This window comes from Carettochelys insculpta, chromosome 1, assembly GCF_033958435.1.
Source record: "Carettochelys insculpta isolate YL-2023 chromosome 1, ASM3395843v1, whole genome shotgun sequence".
Taxonomy (NCBI): domain Eukaryota; kingdom Metazoa; phylum Chordata; order Testudines; family Carettochelyidae; genus Carettochelys; species Carettochelys insculpta.
The window spans coordinates 379,602,733-379,620,457 of NC_134137.1; the positions used below are offsets into that span (position 1 = coordinate 379,602,733).

The 17,725-nt window shown below is 47.5% G+C and overlaps 1 protein-coding gene across 7 annotated transcripts in view; it reads left to right on the forward strand.

Annotated features, from left to right (window-relative positions):
• Positions 1-916: 916 nt before the first annotated feature.
• The window catches only part of SBF1 (SET binding factor 1), a 123,044-nt gene continuing 106,235 nt past the window's right edge, over positions 917-17,725 (forward strand). For all 7 annotated transcript variants that reach the window (XM_074976432.1, XM_074976439.1, XM_074976461.1 and 4 more), the window contains exon 1: positions 917-1,118. In XM_074976432.1, the coding sequence (XP_074832533.1) occupies positions 1,064-1,118 (55 nt within the window). In that variant the 5' untranslated portion in view covers positions 917-1,063. The remainder of the gene's footprint in view (positions 1,119-17,725) is intronic.

Sequence of the window (17,725 nt, forward strand, 5' to 3'; positions counted from 1 at the left end):
GCTATGGGGTAGCCCGGGGGCTGTGGGGTAACACCCCAGGGGGGACAGAGCCTGGCGGGGGGCAGAGCCTGGTGGGGGGCTGTGGGGTAGCCCGGGGGCTGTGGGGTAACACCCCGGGGGGGGCAGAGCCTGGCGGGGGGCTGTGGGGTAGCCCGGGGGCTGTGGGGTAACACCCCGGGGGCGGCAGAGCTTGGCAGGGGGCTGTGGGGTAACCCGGGGGCTGTGGGGTAACACTCCAGCGGGGGCAGAGCCTGGCGGGGGGGCTATGGGGTAACCTGGGGGCTGTGGGGTAACACCCCAGGGGGGGCAGAGCCTGGCGGGGGGCTGTGGGGTAACACCCCGGGGGGGGCAGAGCCTGGTGGGGGGCTGTGGGGTAACACCCCGGGGGGGCAGAGCCTGGCGGGGGGCTGTGGGGTAGCCCGGGGGCTGTGGGGTAACACCCCGGGGGGGGGCAGAGCCTGGCGGGTGGCTGTGGGGTAACACCCCGGGGGGGACAGAGCCTGGCGGGGGGGCTATGGGGTAACCTGGGGGCTGTGGGGTAAAACCCCAGCGGGGGCAGAGCCTGGTGGGGGGCTCTGGGGTAACACCCCGGGGGGGACAGAGCCTGGCGGGGGGCAGAGCCTGGCGGGGGGGCTCTGGGGTAATCTGGGGGCTGTGGGGTAACACCCCGGGGGGGGGCAGAGCCTGGCGGGGGGGCTATGAGGTAACCTGGGGGCTGTGGGGTAACACCCGAGGGGCGGGGGCAGAGCCTGGCGGGAGGGGGGCGGGTCACGGCCGGGCTTTGTGGGCGGGGCATTAACTCCCCGCTCCCGCCCCAGCCTCGCCCCGCCCCCCCCGCCGCCCGGCGGCCAATGGCGCTGTTCCCCGCCCCCCGGGCCTGCCCCGCGCACGCGCCCGGCGGCCCCATCGGGGCTGGTGCGGCGGAGGGAAGATGGCGGCGGCTGGGGCTCGGCGCCGCCGGGTTGGCTCTGACGTGGGGGCGGCCGGTGTGTCCGGGGTATGAGCCGCCCGGCCCCGCCCCAGCGCCCGCGTCTCGCTGCGCCCGGCCCGGCCCGGCCGCGCCATGGCCCGCCTGGCGGACTACTTCGTGCTGGTGGGCTACGAGCCGGACAAGCGGGGTGAGTCGCTCAGCCAGCGCCGGGCCGGGCCGGGGCGAGGGGGCCGGCGGGGGATGGAGACAACGGTGCGAGGCGGCCGGGGGCTGGGAAGCGGCTTGGCCCGGCTCGCCTCAGGCCCCCGCCGGCCTGCGGGCTCCCGTTGCGCCCCCGCCGGCAGGGGTCTTCCCCCGGGGCCGGGGCCGGGGCCGTCGCCGTCTCCTGGGCCCGGCCGCTCCGTGGGGAGAGCTTCGGCCTCGGCGGCCGGGGGAAGTTTCTGACCGTTCAGCCTGGAGATAGGGAGCCCCGGGCCGGCGTCGGGAACGGGGGGCAGAGCTGCCGCGGGGTGAGTGGGTGGGATGGGTTTCCATGGCCAAATGCCCCGTGCTGCTGGAGGCCGACGGAGCGCGTGTCTCTCTCTGGGGCATCGCGGCAGGAAGCGGGTTAAATTACATTTTGCAGGGTGGGAGTTTGGTTCGAGGAGTCCGGGGTCACTTGCTCTCCCTGTCTGCCCCTGTCGCTCTTCCTTCCTCGGCCTCCGCTAGCGCCTTGTCTTTCGGCGAGGGATGCGGGCAGCCGGCAGGAGCAGGCGGCCGCGCTCCGGGGCAAGTGACATGTATCTTGAAATGAAAGAAACGCATTTTTGCCGGATTTAGTCTTCGAGGCGCATCGCAGCATGTCCGCGTCTGGCCAGTTTTGGTGTTCGGGGCAGGAAGTTGTCGTGCTGACTTGTCCTGCTGACAGCTTCGTCCGCGTTTGAGCTGGTCACCGAATTTAGTTCTCAGGTTGGTGGGGCATTGAAGCCAACTTCTCTACGAAGAGAATAGCCAAGAGCAATTTTTCAACAGACGTGCTCTGTTTGGCACTGCCCCTAGTTTTTAGCCGGGGGTGGGGGAAATAGGGCAGCGTTTCTAAGATTTGGCTTGTAGGGCACTATAGTAAATTGGACGACAGATACCACGTTCAGCAAATGGACTCCTGTCAAAGGGCTATGGCAGTTCCATTAGTGGTACACGTATCTGCAGCTGGGCAGACTGGCTTAAGGGGCCTGAATCAGCTGGTCTCTGAATATGGGTAGGCTTGTTCATTGATTGCAGTTTGATTACCTTTATTGTTACCTGCTCTGGAGCTGTGATGATTAGCTAAGTCTCTTAGTACACATTGTGGCTTATTCTTCCCTGATTAGTGCCAGTTTTGTAGTTGATATGTTTGGAAAATGAGTTGTATAATGCAGTTTGAAGTTCTGATCTTAGTTTTTGTTCTTTTTTAAAGTAGATGTAGTTTGTTTGGGGACAGGATGAAATTCTATTTCCTCACACACAAGAGGGTCTGGTGTGGGTGGAGGTGTGGCAGGAGACTAAATGAGCAAGTAAACAGCAGTAGCTAGCTTTACAATAACCCACGAGGTTGACACAGAGGATCTGTCAATACTGACTAGTTTGGAAGTAGTTCTGCATTTCCTACTCTAGTCTCTCACAGAATCACAAGGCTGGAAGGGACTTCAGGAGGTCATCTAGTCCAGCCCCCTGCTTCAAGCAGGATCAACCCCCACTAAGTCATCCCAGCCAGGACCTTGTCCAGCCGGAACTTAAAAACCTCAAGGGATAGAGAATCCACCGCCTCTCTAGGCAACGCATTCCAGTGCTTCACCACCTGCCTGGTGGAGTAGTTTTTCCTCATATCTAACCTACACCTCTCCCTCTTCAACTTCAGACCATTACTCCTTGTTCTGCCATCTGACACCACTGAGAACAGTTTCTCACCCTCCTTTTTAGAGCTCCCCTTCAGGAAGTGGAAGGCTGCTATTAAATCAGCTCCAAGTCTTCTCTTCTGTAAACTAAACAAGCCCAAATCCCTCAGCCTCTCCTCATAGGTCTTGTGCTCCAGCCCCTTAATCATTTTTGTTGCCCTTCGCTGAACCTGCTCCAGCAAATCCACATCCCTTTTATACTGGGGGACCCAAAACTGGACACAATATTCCAGATGTGGCCTCACCAATGCCAAAGAAAGAGGGATAACTACTTCTCTAGATCTGCTCGAAATGCTCTTCCTAATACGCCCTTGTATGCTGTTAGCCTTCTTGGCTACAAGGGCACGCTGTTTACTCATATCCAGCCTTTCATCCACCATAACCCCTCGGTCCCTTTCCATTGTACTGCTGCTGAGCCAGTCGGTCCCCAGCCTGTAACAATGCTTGGGATTCTTCCGCCCCAGGTGCAGGACTCTGCACTTCTCCTTATTGAACCACACCAGATTTCTTTTGGCCCAGTCCTCCAATTTATCCAGGTCCCTCTGGATTCTCTCTCTACCATCCAATGTATCTACCTCTCCCCCTAGTTTTGTGTCATCTGCAAACTTCCTGAGGGTGCAGTCCAGTCTGTATGATGACACATGGGATTCTCCGCATTAACCAGTCAAAGTGGGTGTCTCTGTTTGCCCTTCCTGTGCGGGGTGCCTAGCTCCTCAGCCAAGAAGTTGATGTGATACATTTTGTTCTGTCTTGGGCTGCACCAGTTTGTGTTCATTTTGCCTAATTCCCTTCATAGCAGAATTCCTCTCCTCACCCTTACAGCCAGTAAGAAACTGCAGTGTCACCAGCTGCTGTTTCCTAAATAGCTGCAGTCGGAGAGGGAAAAGGAAGAATCTGGCCTTGCATGGCTGGAAGGCAGAACCTGAAATCTCTGAACACTGCAGCCGAAACGCATTCACATGTCAAACGCTCCACCACAGGGAGAAAGTGGCCTCTGTTCAGTGACTACTTAAACTGTCTCTGCAATTGAAGACCTTCATTGTCTCTCTTTCTAGCCCCATCTGAAATTTCACAGGCTTCCAAGCTTGTCTAGGCTCTTCCGAGCAGTGTCAGGAGTAATAGGTAAATGCTTTCGTGTGGGACCAAAGAAATGGAGTCTGCGTTCTCAAGCATCAGAGAGGTGGCCATGTTAGTCTGTATCTTCAAAAACAAGAATTCGTCCTGTGGCACCTTATAGACTAACAGATACTTTGGAGCATAAGTTTTCGTGGACAAAGACCTGCTTTGTCAGATGCGTAAGTCATGCATGCCCACAAAAGCTCCAAAATATCTGTAAGACTATAAGGTGCCAAAGGACTTCTTGTTGTTCTACAAGCTCAAAGATTATCTTTTTGTACAAGCTTCTCTAATGGAAAATTGAGAGGAAAACCAAGAATTTAGCATGTAGATGGGCAATGTTTTGTTGGAATCTCAAATGGGAATCCACTCACTTGTAAGGAGCTTGTTGGTACAGTGTTAAGAAAACTCATGGTTGGGATTTCACTGAGTTCTCCCATCGCTCCTTTGGCTACCACTGTTCGGGAGAGAGCAGGTAGTGACACTGCATCTTGCATGAGGTATTGGGGCAAGATGAGCTCTGCCTTCAAGATGAGAAGGTAGGATTACTTTTAAATGGATCCATCGATCTGAGCAAGGAACAGTTTTTAGAAAATCCAACCTTCCATTTGGCTGAAGGGAAACTGAGCAGTGCGCTAGCATGGGTTTTATTTACTTCCTCCCAAACTAGTTTGATTTTTATCCTGGTAGGTGAGCCATTACACACATGTATGTTTTCCAAGGGTTTTGTGCTTCTCCCGTGGGGTTGCTTTGCCATGGTCCCATTCTGGGCCTGTGTATGTTGCCATCCCTAGTTATGCCTCATGGAGCTTCCTGACGTGCTTCTTTAACCTGCTTTCCGAGATGGAATGATTTTGTTTAAGTTGGAAAGTGACAGAGAGATTGAAATGTGCCTTATTAAATACGGGTTGCGCTTTCCTTATCCAGCATGCTTGGGACCTGACAGGCCCCGAAGAAGAGAATTTGCTAGATAAGGGAAGGTGGACAGCCCAGGGTAGCAGGGGATGCCACAGGGCTCCAGCCAGCACCTACCCCTCCTTTTTCCGAGATGGAATGATTCTGTTTACTGTAGAAGAACAAGTGGGGACCTGATAAGTGTTAAAAAGTAAATAATTGTGTTGAGGAGGTAGGTCAACAGCTTCTGTTCTTTTACAAAAGCACAAGGGGATGTTTGATGAAATTGTGAAAGGTGCAAGTTCAGAACTGAGAAAATGAAATAACTTTTTGAATGTGAAATACAACAGAAGTAAATACAATATATAGTTAGACTTTGGAGCTCGTTGTTACAGAAAGCTGCTGAAACAATCTGTGGTTAATTATTGCACGTCTACTTTATTACTGGGTTCTGACACCTGCTTTTAAAGCACCTGGCATGTTGGAGACAGGATACTGCACAGAGGGATTTTAGCTTTGATAAAGTATGGCAATTCCAATGTATCTCTGCCTCCCCCTGATTCCAAGGTAAGGTATAAGAGCCCTGTAGTTGCTCTTGAGCTCTGTCTCTTCTCTATTTTCGTGTGTATCCAGCATTGCCGGGAGGTGGGTGCGCTCTGGTCTCCTGTGCTGTCATGTTTGTGCTGTTGCTGCTGCAAAATCAGCACGCTTGACTGTGAACAGTGGTCCAGGAGGTGGGAGGTAGTACAGCAGCAGCAGCTCATGCAATAAAGCCTGTTGGGATCATGTCTTAACATCTTCCATGTTGTTGAATCCCATTACGTTGATTATACTTGAACGTTTGTTGTTGATTATACTTGAACGTTTGTTATTGCTCTTGGGGTTTTTTTTAGAACCTTTTGTTTCTGAAGTACCCTCTAGGTAGGGGTGTGTGAAATGCGGCAGCTTCTGGTGAGGAAGGAGGCGTAGCTATTGACTCGCATAAAGTGACACTATACATAGTCAGGGTAAGGTGGGGAATAAAGGAGAATCTGAGTTCCTTTTGAAACTGCAGGGAGTAATGTATGGAGGCAGAATAATATAAGTACCTGCTTTGGAATTTGGTTTGGACAGCAGCCCTGGCTGTTGTGAAAAGTTCCATTAAATCTTGAGAGCTCTCATGTGATTTTGTCATTTGTATATCTTAAATACACACATCTAGCAGCACAGCATCCTGTAGTGCCAGGCTCTGGTACAAATAGGAGGGAAGATCCAGCCATCTTTATTCCTAAATCATTTTCAGGCAGTATGCCATCTGATCTCCATTCCAAGTAATAAGCCAGTCCCCCTTTTCTTAAAAAGTGAAGGAAATGGAGCATGGGACTCTGCTGTCAACACACAGCTGGATGTCAGATTTCATAGGACTTATTCATCACTGGGCTTCCAGCTGTTTCCCCTGAATCCTTTATAATTGCTGTTGTGCTGTTCAGGGGCCACTCGAGGTGCTGTAGCTGGTTCTGATACATACACAGTATGAAAAAGATGCTGAGTAGAGGTATTTCCATGGTATCGGCTACGGTGATCAGACACCATGGTGTTAGGAGCTGTGTAAGTCCATAGACAAAACTGCAGTTGACTCATATTTTCCTTGTCATGTGGTTTGGGAATGGAGGGAAAAGGGTGTGTAAATGTCATGCGGATGTGTGGTAACCTTTGCTTTGCCTTGAGTTCTGAGAAGCTGAACAGTACACGATGCAGTGGGGTGAAGCAGATATTTTTGCAAGTCTAGTGTGGAAGGAAAACACTTGTAGTCATGTGACTTGGAGCTGTGGCGATCTTCAGATTTGCCCTAATGGCCCAGAACTAATGGTGGAATACAGGAATTGACATTTAAATTATATGTCTAGGGCTTTGGCATTTCACATCTCTTCCCTCCCTCTTCCATTGTTCCTGCCACTGTATTAATCAGCTAATGAAGACTGCTCAACTCAAGACTGGATGTTACATGCTAGGACTTGTAGTCTTTGCAGATTTCATTGTGTGACAAGACCTTGCAATCTTTGAAAGATGTACATCTATTAAAGATAAGGGTAGCTGCAATTTGACACTGGTTAGTTATAGTTTGCCTCCAGCTTCAGGTGGGTTCTTGATGCAGCAATTGAGTGAAGTTTGGGCATCTCTACCTTGAGCTGTTCACATCCTCTTTTTTTTTTTCTCCAAGCTCTTCTAGCATTTGACTTCAGCAGTGTTTCTAGTCTCAAACTCAACATGCTGGTGATCCCCAAAGGGGATGCATACCATATGCTGTGAGAAGCAGCCACAGAGGCAAGGTTTTCTGCTGCTGGGGGATCACTCTGAGGGAAGGAGATGATTCAGTTGGTAGCAGGATGTTTACAAGCATCTGGGCAGCTGTATCTCCTCAGAAAACTATGAACCTGAGGGTGCTGGCCAGTTCCCTGTAAACCTCAGCCTTGCCTTGCCTCCTTCCTGCTGGCCTTGGCCAGGAGGCTTCCTGTCTCCTCAGACAACAACTGGTCACATAGAACAACAAGAAGTCCTGTGGCACCACATCTGTTAGTCTACAAGGTGTCACAGGACTTCTTGTTTTTCTCGAAGGTACAGACTAACACAGCTACCTCTCTGAAACTGGTCACATAGGCTTTTTATAAGCTGTGGACAGGTTGCTAAGGTGGGGGCTGGGCAAGAGGAGGAAGGGAGCTGAAGTGGCATTTGTTTTGAACAAACTCCTCCAGTGCTGTAAGAAGCCTTTTGGAACAAACTCTCTCATGGTACAGAAGGATTTGATTTCCAGGTAACTGGTGATGATTTTTTTGGTGGATTTGGCATTAATGTCTACTCCCCATGTCAGGAGTCCAGTTTCTCTCTCATCCAGTCCTGAAGGACCTCAGGTAGTGGTTGAATGTGGAGAATATTTCATCATCTGAAAGTGACTAGCAGCCTTACTGGTTGGATTAGTCCTTACATAGCTGTAACTTGTGTGACTGGCTGCTACCATGGAGAATGCAGGCACCACACTAATTACAAACACACTGTAGATATAGAGCGGCTGGGAGAGAGGCTATACTCTCTGCTATGGACACGTGCAGACCTTTGGGGAGAGCTACTGAGAAACTAGATAGTAGATCTCTTAGGAGGAGTGGAAAGAGTTCTGTTTTGTATGAATTCCAGATACCCTTGTTTTGAACTGGGCTATATGTCAGCCTTAGGTGGCCCTTGGTTCATTTTAACCTTTCCAATCCATAGAATATACCAAAGGAAAATTTGGGGACCAGATTGATTTCTCAAATGCTGCTGGCATGCAATTTTCATGGTAGTCTGTGGTGAGATATTCCAACTCTTGGACATGTAGTGAACTAATGGGTAGATGTGCAAGGGTGGAAGGGATTATGATCAGACAACAAAAGGAAAACTTAACTTGAAGAGAAAAATATTTGTAAGGAATGAAACGAATAGTTTGGCAAAATCTTCAGCAGGTGTCTTTAGCTCTGCACCAGCAGTTTCATGGGAGCAGAAATGAAAGTTAAAGATAAACCAGTTCAGAATACTTCAGAGAGACAGGAAATGGGGTTTGGCAGCTACAGCATTAGCTTGTTAGAGAGGTTGGATGCTGCTCTGGTGGAGTCCAGCACATTCAGAATGTTTTTTTTAGTTTATAGTTAGTGGACAACATGAGTTTTCTAATGGAATCTGGTCTTGTACTTATTGCAGAAGAGCTCTTATCTCTAGAGAAACTTAGTTATGACTGTGGCCTCATTTGCTGGGCATGAGATAAAATGAGCACTGACTCCTGCATTGAAGTGTGTTGTCTTGTTGAAGAGTTATGTCCTGAGGTAGGAAAAAGCCTACCTGGGATGCTCTGAAGTCTCACAATGTAATGATGCCATAAGCCAGCAACTGAAGATTCAGTTGTTTCCTCCTGGACAGTGAAATTTCTATTTTTGCATCTTGCACTGTTAATGTTCGTATGCCCAGATGATGGATTCCTGCCCCTTTGTCAGGCAGGGGATTGTGTTCTGTGAAGCAGGAAGTTGAAGCATACAGCCAAGCCAAAATCCCCCTGCAAACTGTGGCTGCATGAGCTCTCTTCTAATCTCTCAGTCCAATCACTTGCAATTTGTGATTACAGGGCCTTGCCACAGCCTGTTTGTGTGCTGAGCTAATGCCTGTACATCACTGTATTGGTGTGCTGTGCAGATCTTCAGATGTTTTATTGGGGTGAGGGTTGTGTGTTTCAGAGCCTCCAGATTAAAGTATACTTGAGAGTAAGAATGCCCCATTGGAATGAAAGTGGTCTCCTCATATGAGAGTTTGACATGTAGAATGGCACACTATGACACATTCTCAGTAAATGGATGTTTTCAAATCTTTTGAGCTGTTTACACTTACTAGTGCTACTGATGGTGACAAATGGCCACATTTGCAAAGACTTGGGCTCTCAGCTACAGGATTTCAAGGAAAGCGAGAAAGATTAACTGCAAAACTTGTCTGTGTGTCTGACCGTGTGAAAGCCAGATCTTAAAGGAATAGAGGCAGCTTGATGCCAAGTATTTAACATCGCAGGGTTCAGTGTATTTGTCTGTAAAGAACTGAGCGAGAGACAACCTCTTATCTCAAGGAACTCATGATCTAAGATATATTTCTGAGTAAACCACAGCAAAATCAGCTTCTGCTTCAAGCCCTGGGCCTGGCTGCCCTTTCTAACCCTTAAACCAGCATTTTCTGTCAGTTTCCCATACTGCATTTGTTTGTTTGAGTGGTCTTCAGCTGTTTCAGGGGAACGAAGAATGCGGAACATGGGGCATGGCATTTGAATGAAAAATGTTTATCTTTTTACCCAAAGGATTGGTTCTAAACTTTCTTTTTAGTGTGCTGAGAGTATATATTCACCTATCGATTTGTCTTAACTATGCTATTACAAATATTTTTGCAAGCTTTGTGGATTGCTCTTTAAATTGTCTGGATTCATATCCATTTTTGCTCAGATGTGAGATGGTTGGTCTTGCCCTTGTTCCTGTTCATAAAAACCACTGTACAGCTCAACTAGCTGTCTTTGTAAGGGGGATTTAGGATTAGAACAGTTCTGCAGTTTGGGACTGTGGAGTAGCAGCACATCAGAGCTTTGTGCGTAGTGCACATTGAATGTGAAGAATAGTGAGTGCTAGAAATGAGGGCCAGGTGCAAATGGTAACCCTTGGTAAGGGGAGCTCGGAACTGAAACTGTGGAGAGCATATGGGCTAGGACTGAGTGTATCAATATTGAGGAGCCCAGGCCTGGGATGTCAGCTGTTGCAGCACTTCAGGACTGAGAGCTGCATCAGAGAAGTTGGCACACCATATGCCTACTTTAATCAATGCTTTCTATTTATCACTGTCACAGGCACTAAAACTCACTGCATTTTAGATTGTCAAATCATTCTGCTGCTGACTGCACTTAGCAGCAGTCTGTGCAAGTTCTTTCACATTCTGTACCAGATGACTGGAGGATAGCTAATATGATGTCAGCTTTTAAAAGACTCTGGCAGTGATCCTGGCAATTAGACCCTAGGCCAAACTTCAGTTCCAGGCAAATTGGTTGACACTGTCGTAAAGAACAGCATTGTCAGATAGCACAATTGAACACAATTTATTGGGAAGAGTCCAGATTGTTTTTCTGAAGGGAAATCAGGTCTCACCAACCTATCAGACTTCTTTTAGGGGGGGTCAACAAACGCGGACGAGGGAGATCCAGTAGATATAGGTTTCCAGAAAGCCTTTGACAAAGTCCCTCATCAGATACTCTTAAAATAAGCTGTCGTGGGATAAGAGGAAAGGTCCTATCATGATCAGTAACTGGTCAAAAAATAGAGAGTAAGTGGGGAAGATAGGAATGGAGTTTACAGAATGAAGAGAGGTAAATTGTGGTGTCCCCTGGGGGTGGGGTAGGGTCTGTACTGACATTTGCTGTTCAACATATTCCATTAATGACTTGGAAAGGAAAGCAGTGAGCTGAGATAATTTGCAGATGATACAAAATTACTCTGGGCAGTTAGGTCCAAAGCTGACTGCAGAGAGTTTCAAAGGGATCTCACAAAACTGGGTGACGACAACAGAATGGAGGATGGAATTCAGTGCTGGTAAATACAAAGGAATACACATTGGAAAACATAATTCCATCTCCGCATGTAAAGTGATGGGTGTAAATTAGCCCTTACCACCCAAGAGATCTTGGAGTCCTTGTGCATACAGTAAAACCCCGAGTTACATGGGGGTTGCGTTCCTGCAACCCCACCCTTTAAATACCCCTCTGAAACCATCCCCCCACTCATGCATCTGATGAAGCAGGTCTTTGCCCACGAAAGGTTATGCTCCAAAATATGTATTAGTCTATAAGGTGCCACAAGACTTGTTGTTCTTGAAGCTACAGACTAACACGGCTACCTCTCTGATACTTCACATTTTTATGCAAGTTGGAGAGGGGGGGAGATGGGAACCAGGCTGCCACCTGATTCCTGGCTCCCAGGATGGCAGGGAGCTGGGAACCCAGGCACAGCCTGACTCCCCTCCCTTTGCAGAGCTGGGAAACTGACCAGGGCACCAGCCTTGGTCAGTTTCCTGGCTCCAGTCATTGGAGGGGAGCCTGGAACCAGGGTCAGTCTGTCTTCTGGCTCCCCTCCACTCCTTGGAGCCAGGAAACTGACCAGGGCTGCTTCCCTGGTCATTTTCTAAGCTGTGCAAGAGGATGGGAGTTGGGAGCCAAGCTACCACCTGGTTCCCAGCTCCCTGCCACTTTGGGGACTGGAAAACTGCTCCTGTTAGGGACGGCAGTCATGTTAACCTGCAACACGTGCAACTCAGTTGTGCGTATCTCAGGGGTTTACTCTAGTTCTCTGAAAACGTGTTCAATATGCAGTGGCTGTCAAAAACGTACGAAGCATTATTGAAAGAAATGGATAACAAGGCAGAAAATGTGCTTCTGTATAAATCCATAATATGCTCCCATCTTGCATATTGTGTGTAGATATGGTTTCTATATATCAAAAATATTGATTGAACATAAGAACATAAGAATGGCCATTCTGGACCAGACCAAAGGTCCATCCAGCCCAGTATCCTGTCTGCCGACAGTGGCCAGTGCCGGGTGCCCCAGAGGAGGTGAACTGAAGACAATGATCAAGCGATTTGTCTCCTGCCATCTGTCTCCAGCCTTTGACTAAAGGCTAGGGGCACCATACTTTACCCTTGGCTAATAGCCATTTATGGACCTAACTTCCAAAAATTTATCAAGCTCTATTTTAAACTCTGTTAGAGTGCTGGCCTTCACAGCCTCCTCCGGCAAGGAGTTCCACAGGTTGACTGTGCGCTGTGTGAAGAAAAATGTTCTTTTATTAGTTTTGAACCTACTACCCATTAATTTCATTTGGTGTCCTCTCGTTCTTATATTATGGGAACAAGTAAATAACTTTTCAATATTCATTTTCTCCACACCATTCATGATTTTATATACCTCTGTCATATCGCTCTCAATCTCCTCTTTTCTAGACTGAAAAGTCCCAGTCTCTCTAGCCTCTCCTCATATGGGACCCTTTCCAAACCTTAATCATCTTAGTCGCCCTTTTCTGAACCTTTTCTAATGCCAGTATATCTCTTTTGAGGTGAGGAGACCACATCTGCATGCAGTACTCAAGATGTGGGCCTACCATAGCTTTATATAGGGGAAGTATGATATTCTTAGTCTTATTTTCTATCCCTTTTTTAATAATTCCTAACATCCTATTGGCTTTACTGACTGCCGCTGCACACCGTGTGGATGTTTTCAGAGAACTACCACTATAATTCCAAGATCCCTTTCCTGATCTGTTGTATCTAAATTTGCCCCATCACATTGTATGTATAATTGGGGTTATTTTTCCCAATGTGCATTACCTTACACTTAACCACATTAAATTTCATTTGCCATTTTGCTGCCCAATCACTGAGTTTGCTGAGATCTTTTTGAAGTTCTTCACAGTCTACTTTGGTTTTGACTATCCTGAACAGCTTAGTATCATCTGCAAACTTTCCCACCTCACTGCTTAGCCCTTTCTCTAGATCATTGATGAACAAGTTGAACAGGATTGGTCCCAGGACTGTCCCTTGGGGAACACCACTAGTTTACCCCCCTCCATTGTGAAAATTTACCTCTTATTCCAACCCTTTGTTTCCTGTGGAATGGGAAAAGGCACAGAAAGGGCAACAAATCATAGAACAATAGAGCTGGAAGAGACCTAAAAAAGCCATCGAGTCCAGCTCCCTGCTCTAAGCAGGACCAAACCCATCAGATCAGCCCCGCCAGGGCTTTGTTGAGGGGAGACTTAAACACCTCCAGGGATGGAGACTCCACTACTTCCCTGGGTAGACCATTCCAATGCTTCACCACCCTCCTAGTGAAAACGTTTTTCCAAATGTTCAACCTGGACCTTCCCAACTGCAACTTGAGACCATTGTTCCGTGTTCTGCCATCCGTGACCACTGTGAACAGCCTCTTTGCAGCCTCCCTTTGGTAAGTTGAAGGCTGTTATCAAGTTCCCCCTCAGTCTTCTCTTCTGATGATTAGGGGTATGAAACAGTTTCTGAATGAGGAAAAATTTAAAAGATTGTAGCGTTTTAGCTTGGGAAAAAGGTGACTAAAGGGGAATATATTAAAGGTCTACAAATTTTGACTGGTGTGGAATAGGTGAATAAGGTAATGTTCCTTCTCATAATGCCAGAACCAGTGGTTGTCCAATGGAATTAGTAGGGAGCAGATTTAAAAAAGCATGTTTACATTCTTGATTCAATGCAGTCAATCTGTGGAACTCCTGGCCAGAGGTGGTTGTGAAGGTCAAAAGTATGATAGGTTTCAAAAAAGAGCTAGAGAAGTTCAATGGCTATTAACCAGGATGCAAAAGGCAAAGATGCAACACCACGCTCTTGTGTCACTAGGCTTCGTTTGCCAGGCTCTGGGAGTGGCTGACTGATAGATCATTTGAGATATACTTGTTCTGTTCAGTCCTTCTGAAACACCTGGCATTGGCTGCTGTCCGAAGACAGGATACTAGGCTAGAGGGACCATGGCTCTGACCCGTTAGGGCTGTTCTTATGTTCTGATCAGTTAGCAGCTGAGTAAGAGAACTTCTTGGCCCTCTCCAGCAGCTGTTAGAGGCACCTGCATTATTAAAGCTTGGAGTTGGGGTGAAGCACTTAGGAGGGAGCATACAATTAATTTCTGCACCCTTCCTTCCCTTCTGAGGCGCTGTGGAAGCTATGGGCATATGCTTTTGTTGGGAGAGAAGATGCCTCACAACAGGGCTCTGGTTCTGCACCTACTTGTGCAAATGTAACCATTCATGTTTGCTTTGGCAAGTGGGACGGAAGAAGAGTAGTTGGTACTTTTAACACTTGAGTGGTATTCTGCAGTGTTGTTGGTGCCTGTCATGGGCATGCGTGCCCCACCTCCTTTGGTTGCTGTAGCCCCACAGCCGTGTCTGAATGATCACTGTTAGTAGTGGAACAGAGTAAGCATGAAGGCCAAAGACAGTGTGAGTGCCCTTCTACGGGGAAGGGAGACCTTAGGGCTAGAATCAGTACATTGCCTCACAGCCAGAGTCAATATAGCCATCTCTTCATCAGGTCAGGTGGCCTAGCGGACTGGCTCAATGGGATTGGTGAAGTGGGCCACAACCCAGGTTTGATGATGGCCAGGGTAGAGGGACCTGGGGCCCTCCCACTGCCACCAGGTCCCTCTACCACCAGCTCGGTGGTAATCCTGCCAAAACATGCTGAGCTAGTGCCTGGTTCTGTAACCAGGTCCTTGCAAAGTTTCCTTGGGTCACTTCCTGCCCATTTTTCTATGGCATGCCTTCTGGGTGTTCCCAGGATCACTCAGCCTGGATTCTGGAATTTCTGGGTTGTCAACATCTGGCTGTCCTCCATGTCCTGAAGTGCTGGCGGTCCCTCTAGAGCAGCCTGTAGTGTACTTCCTTCCTCTCCTGCGGTCAGCCCTGCATGAGTTGGCTTGTCCCCTGTACCTTGCGTCCAGCCAGAGGATGGCCAGCAAAGCCAGGGGTGGGGCTTCCTTGGTCTGGAGAGAGGACTTCACCCCCATAGACCCAATGTGGAATGTGCATATCCTGTCACAGTGCCACGTAAACACGTGGTGGGATAATGTGACCTCAGTAAAAGAATGACAGAGGCTGTAGTCTGTTCATCTACTACTGTCAGGGCAGCATTTCACATGTCCTTTATCGTACTTCTTGAAGCACCTAAGAGCACCGATCATGGTCAACAACATTACCAGCAACTGCTGGCAGTAAGCCTCACCCTTGCTGACTGAGCTAACCTTGTTATCCCCACCCTTGCTCTGGCTTATTTATACCTGGCCCTGCAGATTTCCAAGACCAGCATCTGATGAAGTGAGTCTGTGCTCACAAAAGCTCATGCTCAGAACTTTTCTGTTAGTCTGTAAGGTGCCACAGGACCCTTCGTTGCTGTTACAGATCCAGACTAACATGGCCACCCCTCCGATACTTAACAACATTACTGTGCTTGGTGCTGTACAAACATGGATCAGACAGTCCTGTCTCTTTGCAAATTCATTGTCCTGTTACGGTGAGGAGGGCATGTGAATGAATTTTTCCATTTCTGTAAGTTATACACTAGGAATCCCAAAGCCCCACTATCTTGATGGTTTAAAGTCATAATGGAAAATTCTCTTTACCCCCTCACCCTGGGTAAGCAACTGTCTTTTGATACCGCCATCATTAACAACCATGGGCTCAGTGCCTGTTGGTGTCTGATGCCTTCCTCACTATTTCTTTACATCTTTCCCTGGTCAGTGTGGAATGGCTTAGTTTCTGTAGATTAGCTCCGCACCAATCTATTGTATTATCTACCCATTCTCTGTGGGGTCTGCCTCTCCTGTTTGAACCATCCATTATGCTAAATACCAGGGTCTTGATTTTTTGTTCATCGTTCATTCTGCAACTATGCCCAAATAGCTGTAACTTGTGTTGTATAACCTTCTGCAGTAGGTTCTCTTTCGCCTGTATCTTTCTATATACTTCCTTCTTGGTGACCTTCCGCATCCATCCTATTTTCAGGATCGTTCTGTAACAAGTCTTCTCGAAAGTCAATATTCTTCTCTTTGAATCTTTTGATAAGGCAAATTAAATACATATTTTTAATTGTTGTTGTAAAGATGAGTAGTTTTTGAGCCTGGGCTAACACATTTACAGGGTAATTGTGGAGCTGGCTTAATGGCCCTTGCTGCTACTTTCTTCCTTTTCATGAGTGGGTGGATTTCCCATGGAGTTCAGTACCAAAAATTCATCTCAGCACAACCATATGATTGGAAACAGATTACTGGTGTTTGTGTAGTTGTGTCCCATGTATGTCAGGCTTGGAATACTGTTGGAACAGTGTGGAACTGTAAACTTCAAATGTTTGTTGTAAATAATGTTCTTTAGCTGTAGTGCTGTTAACATCTTCATGTAATGCCAGTGAAAATTTAGCAAATCTAATTTTTCACTGATGGTTTGTTTACTTTTTGTGTTTCTCTGTTGGATAATAAAAATCAATGGGTAGGACTTAGTTTTCAAGACCTTAGTGCAGCAGAGCAACAGTGTTTGAAATGGAAATTCTGCTGGGGGAGATGTTTGTTGATCAATTACAATTAAAGCAGTTCTGAGCCTGTGGAGAGTCTTAGGTTTTGTAAAAGTTTTTCATCACGCTTAAACTTTGCGTCAAATTCAAATTAACACACAAGCTTCCCAGTCTCAGTTCAGTAGGCATCCTTGTTTAGATTCCTACTTAAACCTCTGTTGTTACACATTACTTAACTGTACAAAAGTTCAGTAGAACCATCAAACTGCACTTGGACCTTACTAGAACAAGAGTGTGAAAGTATTTTTCTGATCTTTGGATGGCTTCATCTCTTCTTCCCTCATTGTAACTCTTTGCATTCTGTAGAAAATTAGGGTCTAATAACAGGGTCTTAGACTCTGTGTGCGCTCTCTCTAGTGGCTGTCTCTGTTGACTTGGTAAATAATCTTGTCACAACAAATTACAATAATTTATAACTGGGGACACCCTCGCGTCTATATTTGTGCTCAAACTGTTCCATGCTCATGTTGACTAGAGGGAATTGCAGAGCAGTAGGAACTAAGGGGTTGTATTCTTGCACAACTTTTTATTCACAGTATGGCCCAAAAACAGCCACGTGTCAAGTTTTTGGGGAGCAGTCTGCATATTTGGCAACTGCTTGGTTGCCTTGTCACTGAGGTTTGGGTAATGCTGTGCAGCTTTTTTCTGAATGAATTTTTCTAATAAATCTATGCAGCACAGATTGTTCAAGGCAACAAATTGCTTGGGTGTCCCTTCTGCTTGCTGGAAGGCTGGGTTCATACATTAGAGGTAGCTGCAGGAAGTGGGGCAGAGGTACAGCCAGGTTGTTTCGCCCCTGGTATATGCATCCTCTTTCTCTTTTGCTCTTAGGCCTTAAATCTCTGAAAATTGCTTGTTACCCAGCAGTGAGCTCTCTGCAGTCTGGCTGAGTCATGCCTTTTCTGGAATGGAGTGAAATGGACTGCTGCTTTTATAGTGGTGCTGTTCATTCTGCCTCAGGCTCTGATAGCTTCTAATTTGTGAGATTTACAACTATAACCTACTGGTCTATCTCAGGCCAGGTCTACACTAGATCTTAAAGTTGAGTGTAGACATGCAATTCCAGCTAGGGCAGTTGCATAGCTGGAATTGACTTATCTACAATCAACTTACCTGGCCGTCCTCACAGAGCAAGGTTGACAAGAGAAACTTCTCTTACTCCTTATGATATTGAGGAGTACAGGGGTCGACTCCTTCCCTAGTAGATGTGTGA